The sequence below is a fragment of the Hemibagrus wyckioides genome, linkage group LG17 (genome assembly GCF_019097595.1).
Source record: "Hemibagrus wyckioides isolate EC202008001 linkage group LG17, SWU_Hwy_1.0, whole genome shotgun sequence".
Lineage (NCBI taxonomy): Eukaryota > Metazoa > Chordata > Actinopteri > Siluriformes > Bagridae > Hemibagrus > Hemibagrus wyckioides.
In genome coordinates this window covers 17,682,439-17,707,753 of record NC_080726.1, presented here as the reverse complement: position 1 = coordinate 17,707,753, position 25,315 = coordinate 17,682,439, and the positions used below count along the sequence as shown (strand labels likewise).

At 39.6% G+C, this 25,315-nt stretch overlaps 1 protein-coding gene across 2 annotated transcripts in view; it reads left to right on the top strand.

Moving 5' to 3' along the window:
• slc8a2b (solute carrier family 8 member 2b) overlaps nt 1–25,315 on the top strand; it is a 39,567-nt gene that overhangs the window by 4,291 nt on the left and 9,961 nt on the right. Inside the window, exons 2-12 of one of the 2 annotated variants that reach the window (XM_058413361.1) lie at nt 18,137–18,554; nt 18,822–18,959; nt 19,199–19,426; nt 19,765–20,106; nt 20,442–20,894; nt 20,974–21,350; nt 22,056–22,159; nt 22,789–22,806; nt 23,412–23,536; nt 24,133–24,232; nt 24,361–24,633. In XM_058413361.1, the coding sequence (XP_058269344.1) occupies nt 18,204–18,554; nt 18,822–18,959; nt 19,199–19,426; nt 19,765–20,106; nt 20,442–20,894; nt 20,974–21,350; nt 22,056–22,159; nt 22,789–22,806; nt 23,412–23,536; nt 24,133–24,232; nt 24,361–24,633 (2,509 nt within the window). In that variant the 5' untranslated portion in view covers nt 18,137–18,203. The remainder of the gene's footprint in view (nt 1–18,136; nt 18,555–18,821; nt 18,960–19,198; nt 19,427–19,764; nt 20,107–20,441; nt 20,895–20,973; nt 21,351–22,055; nt 22,160–22,788; nt 22,807–23,411; nt 23,537–24,132; nt 24,233–24,360; nt 24,634–25,315) is intronic. The other variant, XM_058413362.1, reaches the window with a different exon arrangement.

The following is a 25,315-nucleotide window of genomic DNA, read 5'->3' as shown; positions in this document are numbered from 1 at the left end:
TTGCTGAGTGGATCAAACACAGCAAACAGGTATGAGAAAGCACACATCAGAAAACTAGAACAAGCATGCTATAAGCAACAAATGACCTCAGGAACCATCATGGATGCAAAAAACCAAACCCAAGATACATCAGCTCATACAAGATCTTGTAGTAATCAGGTGACATGGTCCCTGTGACATGGTCTGTGGTTGAAGTCTTGGGCGAACATCTTTGTAGGCCGCGGTATGTCATGGGAAATGTAGCTGGTGGTGGAGTAAAGGAAGGTGACCTGATGACACCAAACCATGTGGCAAAATGTGTGCTGGTCTGATGACAGCAAAGTAGAATATTTTGGGGTTCATTCTAAAGATCTGTTTGGCATCTAAACAAAACAGCTACAGTGAAGCATGTGAAGCATGATGGTACTGCTTCTTCTCTGTGGCTTTATTGAGGCTCTTGTAAAGGATAGAAGGAGTCATGGGTAGCTTCTACATATCTATTTTTCCCAACAGCTTTTTCCAAAGAGAGAAGAACATTAACGTTTAGGGGGAAAAAAAAGTTTCTTTTTCATTTTTTCACATATTTGTTGCCTCACATTAAAGGTGGAAAATGATCTGAAACGTCTGATTGTGGTTTTCATCTGTCTTACGTCACAAAAAAACCCTGTGATTTTTCCGGTGTGTAGACCGTCAACATCAGCTGCAGGGAAGGAGAACGGAAAACCAAGCAGGTTTGATTAATGCTTCATATTAACACAAGATAATAGAGAGATCTGTCTAATAAATGTATTACTCAGTAAATTTGCAGAATGAAAGCGTGGCAGCGGTGCATGCTGATTTACAAGCTTGTGAATAATTACACACACAGAGAAAATGTCATTTAATGCCTAGGAATTCTCCTGAGCATTCCATAAAGCCATGAAGCCTTTTATTCCATCTCAGTGTAAATGTATTACTGTGCATCTGTATGTGTGGAAATATAAATCAGGTCTTATAGATCTCTCTCTCTCTCTCTCTCTCTCTCTCTCTCACTCCCCTATTTTTTTCCTCCCCCCCTTTCCTACTCTTTCCCTCTTCCCCTTTCTCTTTCCTTCTCTCTTTAATCCCCCATCTCTTTCCCTCTTTCTCTCTTTCCCTTGTTCTCTCTTACTCTCTCTCTCTATCTTTCTTCCTCCAATTTTTTTTCTCTTCCCCTCTCCCTCCCCCCCTCTCTTTCCTACTCTTTCCCTCTCTCTTTCCTTCTCTCTTTAATCCCCCCTCTCTTTCTCTCTCTCACACTCACACATACACGCTTTATAAAATGTAATGAGGCTTAGCACTTCAGTAACGCAGAGCCAGCGAGATGTGCTTTCTCTTTTTTATATATTTATATATATAAGTCCGATTGCACATCATCTCCTCTGCCTGCCCCGACTGCGCTGTCACATAAGTGCAGATTATTACTTGTCACTCTGTAGGAGACGATTCCATTAAAATCCAGACTGAATTCTCTAACAAACGGTGTGACAGTGTGTGTGTGTGTGTGTGTCAGTTTATACAGATATAGAAGATCCACTAATGACCTTCTGCTTGAGTCATCAGTTCAGGAACAGAAACATTTTTCTCCATGAGCTTGTGGTAATAACGGAGTAATTGGGGATAATTCTGTTAGTTTTGACCTTTATAGTTTTGCGTAAATCCTCTTCCATCCTCCGATTGACACTGACGTATCAATGACTCATAACCAAAGAATTATTTTACAATGTGCTAGATTTGTCTACACCAACAATATCTTTCTATAAAGATCACACTGGCGTCGCCTCATTGCTCTTTCTTTAATTGAAAGAAGCTCCACCCTCCATTGCATCTCTAACCCTTACTGCCTGTCTTTCTCACCAAATCTTGCATATTTCCTTCAAGCCAGATATTTTATTACATGTGTTATAACCTTTTATTTGTATATTTAAAAAGAATTCTTTTTGTTGAAGCTGTAAATGAGTGACGTTGCAGAGAATGAACAGGTAATGAGTAAGTATTTGCCACTGTGTGTAATAATAAAGCATGTTAAAGGCTTTTGTGTTGTTTTTGTGATCCTAACTTTCATTATGAACCGATGACCGCAGAAACAGTGGGTGTGTCAAACCGTGCAATATTCCTCAATTTCGCAGAATCAATAGTATGAGACGTGTGTTCATGATGTTCAGAGGGTGTTAAAAGTTTTCAAAAAAACCCAAAAAAGACTGCAAGTTGCATCACATACTGTATTTTAAATAAAAGATGCAGTGACATTATGCCACAAAAATCACGAAAAAACATTTTTGCCTTCTTCCAAAATGTCTTCAGTGTCATCCCCCCCCCCCCGATTTACAAAATGATGATGTTACTGTTACTAAATATTAGAACTAAATATAGAACGTCAAATAAAATCTAAATCGAGTGTGGGCGATTCAGCTTGTTTCCCTTCGTTTTTTTCCCCCTTGCTTTCCTTTAGTTTAATGCGTTATTGATTTCAGATTCGAGTCTCATTTCAGTTATGGATCCTTGAACAGACTTGTTCTTTTATTTATGGACCTTGAATCATGGGAAGAGCTCAGTGACTCTTGTGGTCCTCAATCGCCGTCGTTGTTCGTTGTACAGTCTGTTAGACTGCGGAGAAAATATGCATCGGAATTAAAAAAAAAAAAAAAGCAGTGGAGCGATTTCAGTTTTTATAGAGCGAGCTTCATTGTTATGTCCATGTTCTGTGTAGGGATCTCCGTGTCCGAGCACTAGAACGTCGACTTAATGCTTTAATACGTTATAATCGAGATAGCAGATTATTGAGAGTGTGCGAGAGTTAAAATGGGAATCACTTATTCAGGGAAATGTAATTAACATCAAATCTTTTTTTTTTCTATCTTTCTTTTTTCTCAGCAGTGAAAGAATCAGGCAGAAAGACTAATGTGCTGCTGAGATGTGTGGAGACGTGTCTGGTGTAATAACCATCTATTACTCCAACAGTTCAGCAGTGTGAAAGCATAATGCCCCGCTCTCATTACTCGGGGCTTACGCTTTCTGCCCCAATACAATCTCCAGCCACTGACTGCCCCATAAAATGCCTTTGTGCTCATGTTTCTGCCAGTGTTCGGAGTCTATGGGCATGCTGGATGATTCGTTATTAGAAAAAAAGCTCAGTGTAAAAATCATTTCCAATGTTTTAACCAGAGAAAATTGTGTGAGATTGTGAAACTCATTATTCATTTTAGAATCAATACTGGAGATGAACAAGTGGGAAATTCATTAACCAGCCCACCAGCAGAAGAAAAAGCTCCAGCGTCATGAAAATTAACCTAATTTAATATAATAACGTATTACAGTGTGTGGAACTTGTTCACAAAATACATTAGGTGCATTAATATGAGTAGATTAAGGGAAACTAATGAGTTTATGTTAATGATTTATCTCAAATTATTAACTGATCTTAAACAGTCCTAAATCTGTTCTTGACGTAGCGTCTGAATCCTGATGTCCTGCAGTAGCTCATGGCCTCGTGATGTTGAGATGCTGTTCAGCTGAGCACGGGTGTAAAGAGTGTCCACTGTGTGACTTTATGCTTCCTGTCTGCTCAGGACGTTCTCCTCTGATCTCAGCCCAACTCTGAGTTCTAGTTTAATAAAGTTTTATCTGCTTTCCTTATCTTTTAATAAATTAGGGAATGAGAACCAGAACCCTCATTTACTCTAGTTTAGGACTTGTACAAATTCACAAACAGTTTTCTTTGACAGATTTTTCTGGAAAGTAGTTAACACCACCAGTAAGTAAAACTGACTTGAGTCAGTGTTCTATCTACTCAAAAATGAAAGTGGACAGAAAAATCGTCCAGCGATTCAAACCAGGAACTGACAGTTAGCTTCGACGGTGAGATCAGAGACATCCCGGAATGTGGAGCGAATATATATATACCTCCAACTGAGGTATCCTCTGTAAGAAGAAAGCGCTGACTCCTAAAGGTGATGATGATGTAAATCCCTCACTGCAGGAGGAACTATGAGCATCACCTGGAAACACAGAGCGCTAGCTGATGTCCTGACTTGTGTTCGCTGTAAACCTCGTCCTAGTCATGTAAGAAAAGTGTTTTAGAAAAGAATTTTAGCAAAGATTCCTTACGCTGATCTACTCAAGAACTTAAACTCTAAAAATGTGAAATTCCCATTTTTTTACATGCATATTATCAGGCTTTCACACTGAAATCTTATAAAGGTACAAAACTCAATCTACCATCATCTCTGTTCGTTAGCTCACTTCCTTCCTCTTTCTAAATCACCTTTATCCTGGACCTCAAGAGGCCACGCAAGAGGTCTAAAATGATACTAATATTAAAAAAACTGAACAAATGAAAAAATGAACAAATAATTTTAATAAAATTAATAATACTACAATAAAAAAAAACCAAATAAGTCTTAATTCTATATATCATGTTAAAACATACCTTTATAACCTGTACATAAAAGAAAAATACAGAAAGTAATAAAGAAAATTCTTCCGCCGGGTCACACACCACCAGAACTGGATGTTTTTTGTTTTTTGTTACCACTCTGCGTAAAACTCTAGAGATAATTCCGTGTAAAAATCCACAAACCAGCCACTGAGACCCGAGAGCTGATGCATGATGTGAATATTGTTGAAACCTCCTAAGCGGTGTGTGTTTGTGCGTGTGTGTTTGTTCATGCGATTATGAAGTGCGACACTGACATGTGATTGGCTGATTGGATAACAGCATGAATACTGATCAGATTTACAGCGAGCGCATTTCAAACCGACATAAATCTGAATTCCTGACCATTTCACTTTCTGCATATTTTTAAATTTTCCTTTAACCCTATTCCCCTCGGTGCACAGTAACCATCCTGTAAAATAAAATCAAAATAACGCCGCTATATCCATCCGACTGCAGCTTTATGTATTGAATACAGTGTCCTGGGGCTTGTTTTATTTTTCTTCACAGGGCTCAAATATCCCACAAAATGCCTTTACATAATAAAAACAAGAAAACGGCTTCTTCTTCTTTCTTTCTTTATGTGTTCTGTGAACAAACGTCGATTTTCCTCCTCTGCCTGTAGACTCAGTTTCTCGTGCATCAATCTCTCTTTTTCTAATGAAAGCCTCTCGTTTTCAATACACAGCCAGGCTTTTCACCACAAAGCAGCTCAGCAGCAGCGACTCTTCTAAGGCTCTTTGTCAGCATTCCCTCGTCACCCACCAGCACTTCAGAGTCATGAGCACTACAGCCGACGTTTGATCTTTTAACTCGGGTGCACCTCACCGTATTTGTGTATTTAATCCGGGGTTTTAGCTACGATGAGCCATTATACACCTTCGCATTAATATTCACTTCCTCTGTATACAGTTCATCTGAATTAAGATTGGATTTTATGAAGCTGCACAAGATAGCTCATCATATTTCACAGGTTTCTACCTGGCTGCTTTTATGACTCTTTACTCACTCACTGACTCATTCCTCGAGTCAGAGTCGTGTGTGTGTTGCATCTGTACTTGTTTATAATAATGGATTTAATTTCACTTCATGGGATGTTTGGATTCTGAGCCCTGATTTGCAGCAATTTGGTCCTGGATTTATGTAACTTCTTGATCTTCATGATGGTTTCTTTAGGTAAGATCTTTCAGGAACTCTGTGTAGGGAAGCTCAGGTTTCAGAGGAAGAAGTGTTTGAGGAAAAAGATGGAAGATTTGCATATGATGAGGAGGGTGTGAATACTTATGCAAGTGTAAAAATGCTAAAGGGGTGGGGGAGGATGGTGGTGGAAGGGGGGTGAATACTTATGCCCTCACAAAATTGACATTTTTTTAGTCCATTTTAGTAAATTATTTTGGATTTAATTTTGCGAGTTATCGTCTCAGTTAAATCCATTTCAGTTGCAGTGTTATAACACTACACAATGCTGTAAAGTTCAGGGGGTGGGGGATGTGAGGGGGTAAATACTTACGGCAGGCGTGGTAGTTAGGTGTATTTTATCAGCTGCATTGTTTTTGTGGATAGCTCGGAGTTGTCCGAATTTGTAGCCGCTCTGCTTCACTGGTCTTCATCAGTAATCCCCTTGACTCATCCTCAGTGACATCTTTCCCTTCGCTTCATCCTCCAGTCTTCATTCTTCACACCAATGTACTGTTTAATGCAGCTGTCAGGATCCGTCCATTTCTTTTCATGTCAAGTTAGGATCAGTGCTTCCTGTGACACTGTTAGCTTCCTGTCACTTCTGTCCAGAAATGTACAGTAAATGTGATAGGGATGTTTTCTTCTAGACGCAGCAGTCTGTGCTTTCCAGTTGCTTCAAACCACAACAAGCTGGGTTTGTTTGTTTGTTTGTTTGTTTGTTTGTTTGTTTATTTATTTATTTATTTATTTATTTATTTATTTATTTATTTATTTATTTATTTATTTATGTCAACTTCAATTGCGTGAATGTTTACAGTTGCTATAGTGGAAGCGATAACATGAGCTAATTGTCTCATGAACGTTCTAGACATTAATGTAACTCTGAAAGGTTAAAAATTATTCTTATTTTAGCTTTTAAATCATCCAAATATCTTAATAAACCATCATTTTTTTCTTGAACTGACACAGAAGCGTGCTTGTAATCGTCCACTTCTAGCCGATTAGCTGACTTATTAATTCATTTGGAACAGATATTGTTAATAACATGATCGCAGCTAAATCATTAAACAGTGATTTAAAAGTAAACGGGAAGTTTTCAGTGTCCGTCATCTTTGCTAATGAGTTTTTAGGCCGTTCCTGGCTAACGTTGTATACGTACTGAAGTGTGTGAGTGATGAGTGAGCTAGCAGCATTTTTCACATTTAGCTAGCTAGATTTAAAATCAGTTGAATGAGTTCCAGATAAATCTCCTGCCTCTTAAACCGCTCACCTTCATCCCAGTAAAGATCTCTGAGTGATTATTCCTCAAAAACACACGTGAAAGCTCAAGTTTTCTTCCGATCTTTGTACATTTACGGATGCTGTGGTGATCGTGAGCTGAATCTCAAACCGCCATTCACTCTCAGCGGAGAGGTTTGAAATGCTACGTAAATAACATTTGTAAATAAGGAAGCGTGAAGAAGGTCAGAGGTCGAGCCAATTATGTGACAATTCCTGCTTGAGTTACAGACTGACTCCAGGCTACAGCTGTGCTCCAGGAAGAAGACAAAAAGTTATAATTGGTCTAAACACCAGGAAGAGGGCAGATCTACAGTCTGAGGGCAAAAAGGCAGAACCTCAAGCTCCACCACTTATTCCTGCTGGATAAAGTTTCATAATTATGGACTATTTAAACCAGTCCTTAGAGAGAGAGAAAAATTAAAAGGTAATAAAATGAAGAGAAAGAAAATTATTTCTATTATTTTTTTTATATTATATGCATCAATTTTATTCTTTTGTTTTCCATTTTTTAAATTTTTTTCTGCCACTAAAAAAATAAATACATTCATAAACATTATATATTATATAATATATTAAATAAACATTATATTATATTATATTATATTATATTATATTATATTATATTATATTATATTATATTATATTATATTATGAACAAGTAGAACAATAAGATTACTGGAATTAAATTTTATTTATATTTATATTCATAAATAATAAATATGCGTGTAAGTGAGAAGAAGAAATAAAAGGGAAGGAAATAAAAAAGGCGGAGAAAGGAATAAAAGAAAAGGAGAAAAATAATGAAAAAAAGGAAAAGAAAATAGATTTAGCAGATGAACAAACATGATTTGAAAACATTATTGGAGTAAAAATATTTATATAAAATATAGTGTAAAGTTTTAATGAGTAAAAGTTAGCCAGAAACTGGCATTGATATAAATGGATGTGTTGTTCAGTGAGGTGCTGCAGAATGTGTTTATTCATATGAATGTGTACTGGTGCTGACTGTGTATGTGTGTGTGTGTGTGTGTGATGCTCATGCATCTGCTCCTTATTCCATTAAATACACAGCTAGTGCACATGTTAAAAAAATAACCTGATTGTGCGACTGAATTATTCAGCGTGATTCTTGTGTGTTGCTGATTCTGTCGTTTCGCTTCGCTCCTTCAGAGCTACTTCTCACCCTCTGCATTTCACACACTTCCACTGCGTTCGCACCTGATGCTGATTCCTTTCACCTCACGTCTCTCAAGTTGCACTCCAGCGGGCGTTAACTTGCTGCCGGTTGCTATGGCGATAGCACCATGATAGCTGGAGTGATACTAGGGCTATAGGATGCTTTCAGAAGCAGAGATCTGACCAGAGATTAGATGAGAATCCAGTTTCAGTATCATTATACTCTGACATAGTCTGATTTACAGCAAATCATTTAAAAATGTTTGATCGATTTGAAATGTTTGCTCATGCAGGCGAAGAACATTTACCAGGGAATATTTTACATATATTGATAAAACTTTAGCATATACAGTAGATAAGCTGTTTATTAATTCAACTGTTTACTGGAAACTGGAATTCTGCTTACATTACATTTTTTTTTGTCACAAAGCACCGTTTAATGTGATTCTGATACAGTAAAACACTTCAGCAGAAAGTGCAGGAGGCAGGTGGTTCTGTGTAGCTTCGACTGCTTCATCCAGCTGTTTTCTCTGAGAACTAGTTAAAATAAAAGCAGAAAAAAGCACGTCATTGATATATACCATCTGAGTCAGGATAGCTGGAACTAATGTGATCTTGGTCTTTGTTCAATCCTTCAACTAACAGTAAGATCTAAAGAATCCATGCGATGGAATGTTTCCTGAAGACTCTTTATCCCAGAAGGCAGAAAATGGACTTGTTTGTTTGTGCTCAATGAAATCCATCCTGACCTCCTTCAGCTGGGTGAACTGGGCTGGACACAGTGGTATCATGGTGTCATTCTGGCATCAGAGCAGCCTGGCAAATGCCAGTGTAGTTTATACTGTGGGAGATTAGAGCAAAAAGAAGTTGTGCAAACACTCCCTCATGCCTGCTGGAAGTGAATGAGCTTGTGCTGGTGTGTGTGTGTGTGTGTGTGTGTGTGCCAGAGCTGACAGAACCAGTTTTACAGTTTTGAATTATTTTTGGATTTATACAGCTCCAGCAGAAACAAGTCGAAGTCAAAATCAAAGTCAAACCAGCATCATTTTGTATGATATTTTAATAGGTATAATTATATCCTCTAATCTTACATGTAAATATTAAAAACAGTAAAAACTATAACAACCAAATCGGTTGATAGGTTTGTCCCCTGTTCGGAGGGAAACTCTTCAGAGTTTACTGTAACGGGTGAAGCCCTGGAGGGAATATAAGTCACAATTCCTTCAGAATAAACTGCAGTCATAATATCCTCACTGCTAATGTGCTAAAATTAGGGAGTGTCGTATTTACTCAGAATTTAATGCATCTAGTATTTAACTCTAGGATTATTACGGCTATATAAATTAGTGAGACTGTAATTGACTATATTGTACACTTCTCATCTCAGCGAAGGAGGCAGGGTGCAAGTGATGGTGCAGTATTTCTTTTGGAGTCCTCAAGCTGAGATTGAAACTCAGGCAGACATCAACAGCAATAATGCATTATGGGGGAAAAAAAAGTAGGAGACTCAAAAGTGCACAGTAAGAGTTTGCCATAAAGCAAAGTAACAGCAGCCTTTACATAGGCAAACTAACATAAACAGGTGGCCGCAATAGAGCAACACTAACAAACAAAACAAAACGTCTGAACTGTGACATGAAGCAGGTTCTGTAACAATTGTTTGAACGCATGTTGTGCATTATTAATGAAATGAAAGTACAAAATTTAAGTCATTCGTACAAAATCAGTGAAACAGCATGAGCCTGTTTTATGAGCAAGTATTAGATATTAATTGCTGCTTACTAATTAACCACAATGAATAAAACAGCACATTAAAACACATTTGCCCCTAATGTACATTGTGGTCAGGTTCAAGCAGAATCGATTTCTCTTAATGACTTGGCGCTGTTATCTGGCTGTATGAAGTACAGTGAATACTGTACGGATTATTAAACAGACTTTACAAGGTGCTAAAACGTGTTTTCTGAAATACTTTGCCCTGTAAAGTCATCGGTTGCCATGTTGAGTAATGTCTTGCTGTGATGTTCTGCTTGGGGACATTTTCACACCTGAGAGACGTTTGCATTCCTCACCTTTGTGAAATTTTTTTTATCATTTCTAGCCTGTTTGTATTTTTCGAATAATATTAGGTAATAACCAACAGACTGAATAAATAACTGAAACCGTTTATCACAATATAGTAATAAAACTTAACACTTTTGGCTCATTTTTCTTGGCTGCTCTGACTGGAGGATGTTTCGTGCCAACGTGGCACCACAACCGTCAGTCTCCGCTGCAGATCTTGGCACGGTGCAGAAGACTGTGGACCTGTCTGACATTTTAATACCCACACTGGCCTTCCATTTTCAACTGGCATGAGATCTGCTGTCGATTATTAAAATATCAATTGCATTTTGGATTGGAAAAAAATGCAATTTCGTTGTGTGTTAACTATTGGAAAAAAAAGGGACTGGAGAGAAAATAAAAAAATGAAATCCCTCACAGTTTGAACAATTATGATTATAGATGAAGTAAATAATACAGCAACAACTTAAATGATTCAAAAGTACAGGGATGTGGTAGCTTAGTGGTTCAGGTGCTGGAATACTGATCAGAAGGTTGTGAGTTCAAATCCGAGGTCCACTAACCTGCCACTGTATTACATCTACAAACCTCTCTCCTGTCCAACAGAGAGAACCCTCCCCTGAGTATTGACACTTCTGGGTCATGATGGGGCACTTCTGGTTCACATTCCTGGGTTTTACAGACTGAAATACCGCTACGACGCTGCTCCATCCATGCGAAGTATTGTCGGTTTACTGCGTACCAATCCATGTTCTCCATTGTTATTTAATGTGTTTTCTGTGCATGACCCTGTGCTTGTTTTCAGCCGTTTTTGCATTTGTGTTTTTGCCCTTATTGGATTTGTTTGTTCTGGGGACTGATTTCTCTGGCTTTAAACTTAGTGCTTTGTTTTTCTGATTATTCTTTGATTATTCTGCTCTGGCTGTGCTATTAAACGCTGTTTAAACTGCAAGTTGATCCTACAGCTGCTTCATTACACACTGCTGGGTTCCTGAGTAAGGCCCTTAACCTTAAATTGCATAAAATGAGATAAAACATGATCGATATCAGACCTAAAGAGCATGAAGAATGTAAAATTGATTCTATTGTAATAGCCGCTAATGAAGCACTATTAGGGATTAGATAACAGTTATTATAATTACTATATCAGTATAGAGAGAGAGACAGATGGAGCCCGCAAAGGATTAGGAACATGCAGGCTTGAGGACTGCTGGAGCCAGATGTTAACATCAGATATTAACATGTTTCAATTATTTATTTCTCTTGTAGGATCTGAAAGGAGTGAGATGTTTTAGTAGATATTTTACCAGTTAAAGAAGGAAGGAAGTTGGGATGAATGGTTGATGGAGAGTGAAGATGGGAGATGGTATGAGTGAAGAATAAGTAGGTGTAATGGATTGGGATGAATGAGGGACGGTGTTGGGAGGAGTGAGAGAGGGGGTTGGGATGTGTAGGGCAAGGGAGATGATTGAAGGTGATGGGTTATGGAAGGGAGAAGGCAATGGAATGAATGAGAGAAGAATTTGGGATGATTAAAGGTGGGCTGATGGGCTGTGGTAGGACAAGGTTGAAGTCAATAAGTGGAAGGTATTGGTATGAATTAGAGAAGATGTTGGGGTGAATGAGTAAAGGATGAGTGAAAGAGGGAGGGGGTTTGGATGAATAGTGGAAAAGAGGTGGGATGAAGTGGGAAGAGGAAGGTGATGAGGCTGCAGTTGTTTATAAAAAATAATAAATGAGAGAAGATGTTGGGATGAGTGAGGGATGGAGTTGGGATGGATAGAGGAAGGGGACAGGATGGATAAAGGAAGGTGTTGGGATGAATAGTGGAATGGATCTGGGAAGAGAGAAGGTGATGGGATCAAATAAGTGTGATAGGCTGTGGAAAGGAGAAGGTTGGTGTCAGTAAGTGGAAGGGATTGGGATAAATGAGGAATGGTGTTGGGATGGATAGAGGAAGGAGTAGGGATGAATATTGGAATGGATTTGGGATGATTGAAGGTGATGGAATGTGGAAGGGAGAAGGTTGAAGTCAACAAGTGGAAGGGATTGGGATGAATGAGAGAGGATGTTGGGATGAGTGGGGGGGGTTGATGAATAGTGGAAAAGAGGTAGGATGAAGAGGAAAGAGGAATGCTTCAGGATGAGAGACCTAAATAATCTAGCTTCTCTTGGCTTAATAATTTGACATAATTTTAGAAGAGTGAAGTATATCACTGGGATGACATGTACTTAGAGAAGCTGATGCCATAGAGAAGAACAAAGAATGTGATGATACAGAGGACAGGTGTTACTTTCTGTCTCTTGGATTGATATCTGAAAGATCTATCGTACCTGCGATCGGAAGACTTGGCCTCGCTGTGTGCCATCTGCAACCTGCTGGCATGAAGCCAAACTCATTTTCTCTAACACACACACACACACACAGACCAAGCAAATCATGTACATCTTGTGTGCAATAATTTTAGATTCACTCTCACTTTTATTTTAGTCCTGTGGCACTTTCCTCTTTCGCACCTTCTCTTATCTAACATCGAGAGCTTAAAGTGTTTGACATCAGGGCTGGTTAGGAGACTGAAAAAAGAACTACATCGATTTGTAATCAATAGAGAAATATTCAGCCTGCAGAAGATTTCCACTGTAATCAGGAAGACGATAGAAAGTACTAGAAAACTGAACAGGTGAGAAATGATATGTCGTTGTTTTGAACAGACGTTAGGTTTCTTCACGGCTTTCAGCTGAACAAAAATTAAATGGAATTGATTTGGTGCTCACTCAACCATCCCCTTTTTGGGGGAGCTCATGGATGTAATTAAAAAAAAGCAAAGTGTATTTTAATGAATTTCATTAGTATCATGTGACCCGTGTTAAGCAGAGTGCTCACGCCGGAATGTTCTATTTCCTGACAACAAAGTCGCTTTCCGTCACCACGTTAGCCGGAAGTGAGAAGAGATTAAATTGGGCACAGCGTCCTTTACAGGAAACTGAGATCTCTCATTACCGAACCTGCCCTTTTCAGAGCCCTGGAGCTAACGTGCTAACACCAGTGTTAATGAGACATCACAGGGACATGCTGCTGTGACAACCAGCTGAGCCTCGGGCCCGGAGCCTAGCGTTCTCTATTCAATTATTCCAAGCAGCATTTACTCAATGGCTGAGATGTTGGTGGCTCTAATACTGATCTCCACAGAATACTGATCCCACATCTGATCAATTCATCAATCGAACTAGCTGAGAAGCATCTGAGACTTTTTAAAAATACCCTTACCAATAAAATCAGCAGTCAGTAGAACGCTTTAGACAGAAAACTGCATTGTTTAAGAGGCTAGTTGATCATTTTTGTGTGAAAAATTGCGAAAATCTCATCAAAGCAAATGCTAGAAAGTTTGACAGTGTAGCTTTGCTAATATTGTGAAAAATATATGCACACCGGTGACAATTAATACTGGATTGAAAGTGATCTTGATTGTAAAATTAGACATCCAAAAAATTTACCTGAAGCACCAAAGTAACAACGTACAGCTCATTTCTTTAAAAAAAGAAAATACTTACATTATTTTGTTTTTTCATGTTTAAGCATAGCTTAAATCCGTTAGCGCAACAAGCCAAGCGTAATTCATTTACATTGCAGATAAAGCTAGGTGAATGTATGCTAGGCGTATAATGCTCGCTAGTTTTAAATAGATTTCTTCTTCGTCGTCACAAGTTCTTAAACCCGCAACATCAACTCACGGGCAAAGAGTTTGGTTATGACGTGTACTTTGTCGCACATCTTTCCAGGTAATTTTAGCAAAATAAGATTATTATTAACAGTATGAACTGTGTGATTAAATTAGTACAGTTTTAAACATGAATATATCAACAAATAAATATTAACGTTCGTTGTTCAGGTTCACGCTTCTATTATTTATTTCATTATGTGTTAAATGGGAATGTTTGAATAAAAAGAAAGTAGAACAACAACCTGAATGTGTTACAAGTCCCTGCTGTGTCGGCTGCATGCCCAGAAATATAACAACATTTGCTAGGCTGTCTTTCTCTCTCTGTCTGTCTCTCTCTTTCTTTCTCTTACTCTATCTGTCTCTCTCTCTCTTTCTCTCTGTGTCTTATTTGGACTGTAATGAGAGTTGATGCGCATGTCTTGACCTTTTGCCCACTGAGTGAAGATGAAGCCGAAGAGCAGGCAGTCGGTTGGTGATAAACAGTTCAGAGACATAAGGATTCCTGGGTGAATTAATACACCATCTTAGATCTGGTGATGCATTGATAGTGTGTGTGTGTGTGTGTGTATGTGTGTTTGACATAATTTTACAGAGAACACAAAGACAGTAACAGCCAGTGTTGCTGTGAAAATGATATAAATGCCTCTGGTTTAGCCCTGACTATAAGATAAAGAGACACTACAGCATAGGATATAGACTATACACACTGCACACTCTCCATGTTCCATGAACCTATTCTGTGTGCATCTGGCTTTTGTAGCATGTCACACCCTCCATCCTTCCATGCCTCCCTTCCTCTTGCTGTCTGTGAATGAAAGACAGTTGTTTTCTTGCAGTCTGTGTATAGATGAAATTCCTTGCCTCCTAATAAGGCAGTGTGTTTTTGCGGCTCCTGTACAGTCACCGTTTAAACAGAGCCTCGCAACATCCTTGCCATGTTCTTATTCATCTCTTATTCAGTTTCGTTTCTCGTTTCTTCAATAATCCCATTAAAGAAATGGCTGCCTGTGACTGTAAATTTCATATTGACTGCATATATGAATTCAAAATGTTAAAGCTTCTAGCATCGTAATAATATTCTTCTGAAACAGTGTGGAGCACTTTGTTCAGCTGAGGCAGGATTATTATTAATACCTATAATCAATCACAACTCAAATATAACTTTATATAAAATTATATAAATATAATATAATAAAAATATAAAATTATATAAATATAATATAATAAAACCGGTTTAAACCGCATTTATTTGTAGTTTGTGTCATTAAACATAGAAATCAGTAAACAAATCTGCAATAACTAATGAATTGAATAGAAACCTATGAGAAATGATCAAACCTTTAACATAACGAAAGGCCCAAAACCTGAGAATCTATGAGCTATAAGTGACCCTTGAGATTAATAGAAGCAAAGTGCCCAGGATGGGGTATAATGTTTCATAAGATCAGCAGAATACACCAGCGCTAAACCGATTAGGGTTTTAAATGTCCTGAGCGAGACTTAAACAGAGAATGTAATCAGCAGTCGGTGAAAACATTACCACGTACAACAAGTTTTGCCTCTGGATGAAATGCAATGCTGACATTTCAGTACTGAACTTCAGACAGCCATGATGGCATTCTTAATTATTATTTGATTAAGTGTGCAGCCCTTGTGTCCTTTGTGCCAGTTGTCATTTATCACGCATGAAATATTACATGCATTAACCAAGTGCAGTATATGGATTATGAAAGTCTTGTGTGAGATTCCACCCCCCCGGTGTAACTGCACCCTCTCCTACAGCCAGAGTGGGAAATTACATGAACTTCAGTTAGCGAAGCAATGCATCTTTCGCATGAGCCAAACAGCTTGTGCTGTCTGACTTGGCTTGTTTTCTCTAATAAATTTGCAATTCGCAAGGTTTTACCTTTAGGTGCAAATTCCACAGCACTATTCAGGAAAATTGATTAATTTTGCAACATCAATGTGTTTGAGTAAACCTAAACAGTACTTCGGGAAAAGCAATTATGGACTCAAATTAGTATGAGCTAAAAAGTTCAAGTGCTAAATTTGCCAAAGCTTGTTTCTGCCAAAAACATGTCATTTACTAAATCTGATAAATGAGTATGTTTATTATCTGTTTATTATTCTGTTAATTGAAATACAATTTGAACTAGTTCTTTGGTTGCACTTGAACTACATCTGACACTATTAACATATGAAAATGGAAGGTTCTTTGAAAGCCAGTCCAAACCTGTTAAAAATCAAGAACTGGCCCAAACCCACCATCATTCATCTGAACAGCAGAATAAGTTAAGTAGAACCCCTTGGAGACCTCCTGTGGTTCAGTCCCTTTTTGCCGTGGAAATAACTGTTGGGCCTGATACTGAGGAGGACTTGAGCCCACAGCAAGTGGAGTGCTATCAAGGGATTGTCTCATGGGTTGGAGGAAGGGCAATCAGACAGGGACTTTAGGATAAGACTCATTACCTGGAAAGTGGTATCCTTGTGGTGGTTGAAAAATGGAGCCCTTCATGACCTAAGGGTGCCATGCAGAACTTTTATGTAGCCTTGTTAGGTTTGTTTGTCACCTGTTATCCTGGTCTACCACTAGGGGCAAGGTGTCAGTCAGCTCCATTATACAGCAATAAGCATCTGTCGTTTGGGATTTGGGGTTAAGTGCCAATGCTGGCAGTAACATGGCTCAAATTGCCCTAGTAAGTATATCTTACTGGGCAGTGGTAAGTGGTAGGATGACCAGTGATGTGGCACAAGCATTGATGACGGGTAAGTGGCCACACCTGATCTGCTCATGATCCATCATATTGGATAGAACAGGTGCTACGGTGCACAGCTTGTGGTGCTCATGCAACACCAGTTAATTTATTTCTAATAAAGTTTATCTTCATTTCCTCCCCAATATAAATGGACCCTAAAACAATTTTCACCCATTGAGTGGCTGCAGATGTCTCTTGGATAAATTCAAGCAGTGATTTTAACTCCCCAGCTTGGTGGAATGAATGGATTTAAAATGTACCTAACAGCGAGACAGGTGATTGATGACCTGATTACTGGAGCTAAAATGGCTTCTGGCTTTGCTCTAATAAGAGCGATTTCCTAACTGGAAGGCAATCTGATAGCATGGCTACAAAACCCAACCATCTTAATTACACATGAAGATAAGTAATGGATGGATGGAATGAAAAAAGGACAGAGCAGGAAAAGGTTTGAGATAAACCTGTGGTCTAGTATGTAATGTGGATATATTGATTGACTACAAAGCCCTAAGAAACATTTGGTTCGGCCCACTTAATTTGTCGATGGTGGAGTAACCTTCTAGGTTTTTAGGCATATCTTGACAAATCTGGTGTCAAAATACTTCACCCTGGATATGAAAGCTGCCTGCTAATAGTGGGGCAGACAAAACAAACAAAACCAGAAAAGCTTCTCAGGATAAATTACTGAGCATGTGTGTAGAGGTGCATGGCCATCCACAGGGGGTGATATTAACTTGAAACCACTATTTAAGATAAATGCTTTTCTGTTGTTCAACTTGGGAGGCAAATAACTCTCTCAGAATCATATGTAACCTGGTCCTCTGAAAAGGAAACGTAAACACTGTCTCATGGCTTCCACCAAAGAAGCGTTCCCATTGCGTCAACCATGACAGCGTCGAGTTCCCTCGAAAGGGAACTGAACTAGGTTATGTATGTAACCTGGTTTCCTAAAAAGATTTAGCATGCTAGAAGTTTAGTATTGAGCTATTAGAAAACCTACTTGTCCTAGGTTATACTTGACAAGAACCAACCCCTGGGAGCACTGCTTGTGAAGGGTGCCTGGACCACACAGACTGCTGCTTGTAGCTAAGAGTTCTTTAAGGGTTAAGGGTTCTGCTTCAAGAACCCTTGAAGAACCCCCTTCTTAAAGAGCGCAGGAAAGTAACCTTGCAATTTATTACATACTCTAAATGAAAGGAAAGAGACAGAAAGTAAATCACATGCCCCTATTCCTGCCAAGACTAATCTCCACTGTCAGTTAAACTTTTATCGATTTAGTTGTTTTCACTTTTCTACATTTGTGGGTCATATTTCACAGCCACAAGCTTTTCCTACTGTAGAGTCATATTTGGGGTGTGTATACCAAATGACTTGCCAAGTCCCTGGTTGAAAGAACCGTTACTCTAGAAATGATAACGTGTTAGAACAAGGACATTAATACAAACCTGGGATTCATTTAAACCTGTGATTAGGTATTGCTAATTTTCATTGTATTCTTCTCGATGTGTTACTCCCTCTCTCTTCAGGTGGGCTGCTTCCTGTGCTTCCTTTGTCTCCGTTTCACAACACGTCGTCACTGCCTAAGGAGAAACTATGGCATCTTCTCTCCGCTCTGTTGTTTTCCTGCTCTCCTTGTGCCTCCTCCTTTTCCTCCTTCCATCCTGCACTCCGGAGTCCCAAAAAGAGGAAGAGCCGACAGTTTCTCCCACAGTGCCGGAGTCATATGATAATTTTTTGTCCACTAATGCCAGTTCGAATCGTTGTGGTGAGGCAGTGACGTGTAAACCAGGTATCATCCTGCCTGTGTGGAAGCCTGATGACCCTGGACTTGGAGACAAGATTGCTCGTGCTGTCGTCTATTTCATCTCCTTGATGTACATGTTCCTGGGTGTGTCAATCATCGCAGATCGCTTTATGGCATCAATTGAGGTTATTACATCACAGGTAAATGATTGCTAAACAGTATATCCAGTACCTTACATGTCTGAGGGACATTCCATTGTGGGATTAGAAATCATTAAAAAATCAAACCTGTGTTGTTTTACAAATTTTTTATGGTTAAGTTTGTGAATGTGTGTGCTTTCCATCAATGATCCCTGGCTCCAGATCCTTCAACCTTTGGCCATGCCTTCAAATTTCATTTCACTGCATCCTTCATTCTTCTTCTTACCATTTAACCACAACTGTAGTAACACAAGCTTTGTTCTTAAGGAGAAAGAAGTTACGATCACTATGCCCAGTGGAGAGACGACAGTGGCTACTGTACGCATCTGGAACGAGACCGTGTCCAACTTAACACTAATGGCACTGGGCTCTTCCGCTCCTGAGATCTTACTGTCTGTCATCGAAGTGAGTCACCAGATGATGTCCATCACTGTTTGTCTTTTGTTATGTGTTTTTACTCAAGCATGCAAATGGATCATATTCAGAGACCCTCAAAATTTCTGGGCTAGACATTATATTAATTAATTAAATTAATAATAAATTAAATTATACAATATTATGTCGTGCATGCCTCCAGGGTTGCCAGATTATTTCTGTAGCACTCAGAGTGTGTTTGTGTGTGCATATGTTTGTACGTGTCCTAGGTTTGCGGGCATGGTTTTGAATCAGGTGAACTGGGTCCCGGCACGATCGTGGGCAGTGCTGCCTTCAACATGTTTGTGATCATTGGTATCTGTGTGTGGGTGATCCCTAATGGAGAGGTGAGGAAGATCAAACACCTCAGAGTCTTCTTCATTACCGCCTTCTGGAGCATCTTTGCATACATATGGCTTTACCTTATACTCGCCATCATCTCACCAGGAGTGGTAGAGGTACGTACAAATGAGAAAGGATGCGTTTCTGGCAGAATGAGGAATAGAATTAGAAGGCTTAGAATCGAGATGGATAGATTCATAATATATAGAATCACACGCAAGGTTGTATAGAATGAGACTCCACAGAATCAGTATGTATAGAATCAAGATGTGTAGAAAAAGAACAAATCAGAATGGATAGAGTCAGATATGTAGAGATGTATATACTTAGAATGTATAAACTTATAAGGGCCAGAATCAGAGTTAATTGATTAACTATCTGCATTACTAATTTTACCAATGGAAAGTCCTCACAAGCCTAGTAAAACAAATGTGTGTGTGTTTTACTGTGCAAGGTTTGGGAGGCCCTGGTCACTCTGTCCCTCTTCCCAGTTTGTGTGATTTTGGCCTGGATCGCTGATCGCCGTCTCCTCTTCTACAAGTACATGTCCAAGCGCTATCGAGCTGACAAGAGGACAGGGGTTGTCGTGGAGACCGAAGGGGAAGTGTCCCCTAAAGGAGGGGATATGATCATGCGTGGGAAGTTTCCATCAAGTGCGTCAGCTGGAATTATTACCCTGGAACACTGCCAGGATGGGCCTAACAACAGTGCAGGCACCATGGCAACCCTGCTGAAGTCCAACAGCACCACCATTAACATGGAGAGTACAAAAGATCTGGACGAGAGCCGCAAAGAGGTAAGCAGGAAATACACACACACACACACACACACAGTTTAATACTTGATCTAGAGTGACCTCTTAACCACTGGACAGAGAAGGAGAACATGAACCTAAAATGAACCATGTTTCTGATTATTTTATTCTTACATTAAATTACACATTCTAACTGAAAGCAAAAGGTCTAGTATAAATTTATTGTCTTTTTTATATTTTGTATATAAAATATCAGGAAACTCTGATTTAACAGCAGAATTAAATATAAGCGCAAATATGTCTATATTTCATACCGTGTGTCATTCCTATGCAATTTTGATGAACGAAGGACAAACCTGCTTGTTCTGTCTCTTCAGGTTATTCGCATACTTAAGGACTTGAAGCAGAAGTATCCCAAAAAAGATCTGGATCAGCTAATGGAGCTCGCTAACTATTATGCCCTGCTGCACCAGCAGAAAAGCCGTGCCTTCTATCGCGTCCAAGCCACACGTATGATGATCGGAGCAGGCAATGTGCTAAAGAAGCATGCGGCGGATCACGCACGCAAGACTGTCGCTAAAGATGTCGAAGCGTCCGAGCACGACGATTATGCCACATGCAGCCGCATCTCTTTCGAAAGCAACCACAGCCAGTGTATGGAGAACTGTGGCACGGTGTCTTTAACCGTGGTGTGTCAGGGAGGAACTGGCGAGAACACCTTTTATGTGGACTACCGCACCGAGGATGGAACCGCCAACGCCGGCTCGGATTACGAGTACTGCGAGGGGACGCTGGTGTTTAAACCAGGAGAGACCACGAAGGAGATCAAGGTGAGAGATATTTTAAATATCAAGTCCATTTTTTTTAAAAAGTTTCACCAGGCTTAATGAATCCATTCTAATATTTCAGGTGGGGATAATAGACGACGATATCTTTGAGGAAGATGAGCACTTCTTTGTGCGTCTGTTAAACCTGCGAGTCGGCGACGCTGAAGGCATGTTTGAAAGTGACGAGGTCGGCCAGGCACCCAAGGGCCGATTAATGGAACCGTTGGTCACCACAGTGACCATTCTGGACGATGACCATGCAGGCATCTTCACGTTTACCGAACACATCACACGTGTGAGTGAGAGCGTCGGCACCATGGAGGTGACAGTGGTGAGGAACTCGGGAGCTCGTGGAACTGTGATCCTGCCGTACCACACAGAGCCGGGGACAGCGCAGGGGGGAGGCGACGACTACGAGGATGCGAGCGGAGAGCTGGAGTTCACCAATGACCAGACCACGTGAGTGTTTGAGTATGTGTATGTGCTGATCGGAAGATCTTGTATCTTGTGTTATTAAGCACTGCTGGATCTCCTAATACGAGTGCACAAGTAATTTATAGTAAATGCAAATAAACAAAAAACCAGAAAACACAACAATGAACAAAGCAACAGCAACAAATTTTAAAACACAATGAAAAAAATACGCAAATACGCAAATAAAAACCAGTTTGTAGTTTTTATGTTTCATGGGCTTTGATGTTGTTGATTGTTTGTTGTTGTTTTTAATTTTGATGTTGTGTCATGTCGCACCATCAGTATCATTATAGACTATTGTGTGTGAAAATCCCTGGAGGGGTCAATCAGCAGTTATAGAAATCCTTGCAGCAGATGGTTGATCTGATGTTACCCCAAGCTGTTGGCTTTTACGCATTTCACTGCTGCTATGTGATTGGCTGATTGGATCATTGCATGAATGAGTACTGTAGGTGTACAGGTGTTCCTGTACACAAGGCGAAGTAAAAATGTGTAGATTTATAAATGGATGTGATGTGCAAAATTTTCTGCACCAATATTTATGCAACTTTTTGCCGACAAGAACAGAACAGAACAGAACAAAGTGTCTCATTAAGCAGGTACATGTTCACTGCTCTTCATCATTTAGCCTCCATTTAGAGAGTCTAGGCACCTGAATGTGTAATGTGGTGTGTGTGTGTTTGTGTTTAGGCAAACCATTCAAATAAGGATCATTGACGATGAAGAATATGAGAAACATGAGAACTTCTACATTGTCCTTGAGGAACCTCAGTGGATGAAGAGAGGAATCTCTGGTAGGGATGTGGGGGTGTGGAGAGAAGAGAGAAAGAGAGAGAGAGAGAGAGAGAGTGTGTGTGTGTGTGTGTTTGTGAGAGAGGATGGGGAAAGAGTGTGTGTGTGTGTGCGTGAAAGAGAGAGTGTAAGTGTGTGTGTTTGTGTATGTGTGTGTGTGTGAGTAGGGAGAGAGAGAGAGAGAGAGAGAGAGAGTGAGTGAGCAAGTCTGTGTGTGTTTGTGTATGAGAGAGAGAGTGTATGTGTGTGAGTGTGAGAGAGAGAGAGGAAGGAGAGAGAGAGAGAGAGAGAGAGAGAGAAGCTCTGAGCTACTCTCAGCTACTTTCACTCCACATCAGATTAAGGCACTGAAAGCACAATCAATAGAATTTAGACATCTCTTGGGTCACGCACACTACCCCGCTCCCCCCACCCCTCCCCCTCTCTCTCACTCGTTTTTTTTTTTATATCATTAGTGCTTGATGTACTTTTGAAAAATTAATAAACAGCTTATATAAAGCCAGTGCACCTCACACTAATAATAGCAATAACCTAATAATCTAATAATAACAATAATACACTAACAAAACTAACTTACTTCCTTTTCCTTATCCTTCTTATCCTTCCTTTTCTGACTCTTGCGCTCCTACAGCTCTGCTGCTGAATCAAGGTAAGGCTTCGCCTCAAAAGGTAATTTATTTTCCACACACCTTTCATTGGCATATGTTTTTGCACTGTAGTTAACTGTTTCCTGCATCAGCCACAATGCCTTTGGACTGCCTTCTGATGCCAGAGTGGAATTCAGCCATCTGTCAAGAGAGGGATGATGCAGCAGAGCTTTAGTACTTCTTTAGTGCTCTCTCAGCTCCTCATCTTCACTTCCACAGCTTTAACTTTCATGAAAAATGAGTGAAATAAAACATGGTTTAAATAGAAATAATAAAAAATAATATAAATAGTAAAATAACTGTAACTAAGCCACGCCTCTTTTTTCTGGTAAACTCCACCCAGTCTTCATAAGACCTTACATCAGAGGTCTGAATACCAATGTGTGCAATGTCTCTATTACATCCTTTGGTTTTGAACATTTGTTTAAAAAAAATCCTGTTCCTCATGTCTCATTTATTTTCTCGTTTTTTTCTTCCTATTCCTCTGCTTCGTATCCTCGTGTCCTTCTGTCTTCACATCTTTCACCTCTTATTTCCGCTCTATTTGTCCCTCTCTGCGCCTGACCTGATTTCCCTGTCCTTTCCTCCTCCGTCTCCGTCCCTCCAGAGGAGCAGGAAGGGCAGCTCAGTGCCGAGGAAGAGGAAGCCAAGAGAATAGCGGAGATGGGGAAGCCGATTCTAGGCGAGCACAGCAGACTGGAGGTGGTCATCGAGGAGTCCTACGAGTTTAAGGTAACATGCCAAAGTGTGTGTACTGTAGATCCGAAATCTGAAATCACCTCAAGATATCATTTCCAGCGAAATAGGCATTTTGCTTGTATTATTAAGTATTGCCTAAAAAAGGCCACATGTAAGTAATCCACTATATATGTTTATAAGAATTTATACACAAATAATTGTCATTTTTTAAACCTATACAAAAATAAATATTCTTAATTTATTTTTTTGAAATGACAAAAAAGGTTACACGTCTCGGATTATTTTCAGTGTGTGATTAAGATAAATATCCACCCATCTGTCTTACCAAGGGTGCCAATAGTTCTGGACCTGACTGTCCCCACAGGTGGTGTGTAAGCGCGAGAATCCTGCTGCGCAATATGCTTAGCTTAGAAATAAATAGGCTCGTATTAGCTGTAGCCTTGAGAGGGGAAGGGAATATATATATATATATATATATATATATATATATTCTGTGTGTTTGGATTATTTCTTAGGTTTGATTGTAAAACGGGAGAGAATCTGCAGACTAGCAGATTATATCACAGTAGTAGATGTTAATGGTGAGAGATTTGAGCGTATTACAGTTTTCTCCTCCCTGTCACTGCTAGAGTACCGTAGATAAGCTGATAAAGAAGACAAACTTGGCTCTGGTGATTGGCACCCATTCGTGGAGGGAGCAATTTGTGGATGCGGTGACTGTCAGTGCAGGTCAGTGACGCACGTACACACACACACACACACACACACACACTTACTCTCTTCCTCTCCGGAAATCGAAGCTAATCTAATCCTTCATTACCTGCTAATCTTCCTGTTGGTGTGTTGGTGTCCTTCAGGAGACGGAGAAGATGAAGTCGAGGGACGAGAGCATCCGCCTTCCTGCTCTGACTACGTCATGCACTTTCTGACCGTCTTCTGGAAGGTTGTGTTTGCATGCGTCCCTCCCACTGAGTACTGGAACGGCTGGGCTTGCTTCATGGTGTCCATCACCGTCATCGGCCTCCTGACCGCTATTATCGGAGACCTGGCCTCGCACTTCGGCTGCACCGTGGGGCTCAAGGACACAGTGACTGCTGTGGTTTTTGTAGCTCTGGGGACCTCCATTCCGGGTGAGTCTTTTTTTACATCAAACACGTTAAATATTATGAATCTGACAGATTAATAGCATTAAGACTAGCGTATACTTCTATATGCTAGATGGCTTGGAAAAAACAGATGCCTCACTTGCTGAATTTTTATAAACAAGCCAAAAATTGCCCATAAAATATTTCCCAAAATGATTTGGGATTGTTTTTATTTTGTCTATATTCTAACCCTGCCTCAGTGTCTGCTTCATGAATTTATACACAAACAATTATGACATGATTTTGCTCAAGTAAAAATATACAAAAATATATATTTTTAATAGTTTTGTTTTTATTAAATTAATACAAATTCACACATTTTCAGTGTGAGATTAAAATAAATATCCATCCATCTGGCTTACCGAGGGTGCCAATAATTCTGTCCCCACAGGGAAATCCTGCTGTGCAATATGCTTTAGTTAGAAATAAAATACGGCTGTACATAAATGCCAAAAAATTTTTATTCCTCTTAAATGTTTACTAAAATTATGTTTTTATTTAGTCTACTTTCTGACCCGCCTTGCGACATTTAAAGACTCTTCAGTATCTGTAGAAGAAGTGAAGGATTTACCTCAAGCCTATAACTTTTCTTTCATGTCTCTTTTCCTCTACACTGATCCTTTTCTCTCTCTCTCTCTCTCTCTCTCTCTCTCTCACACACACACAC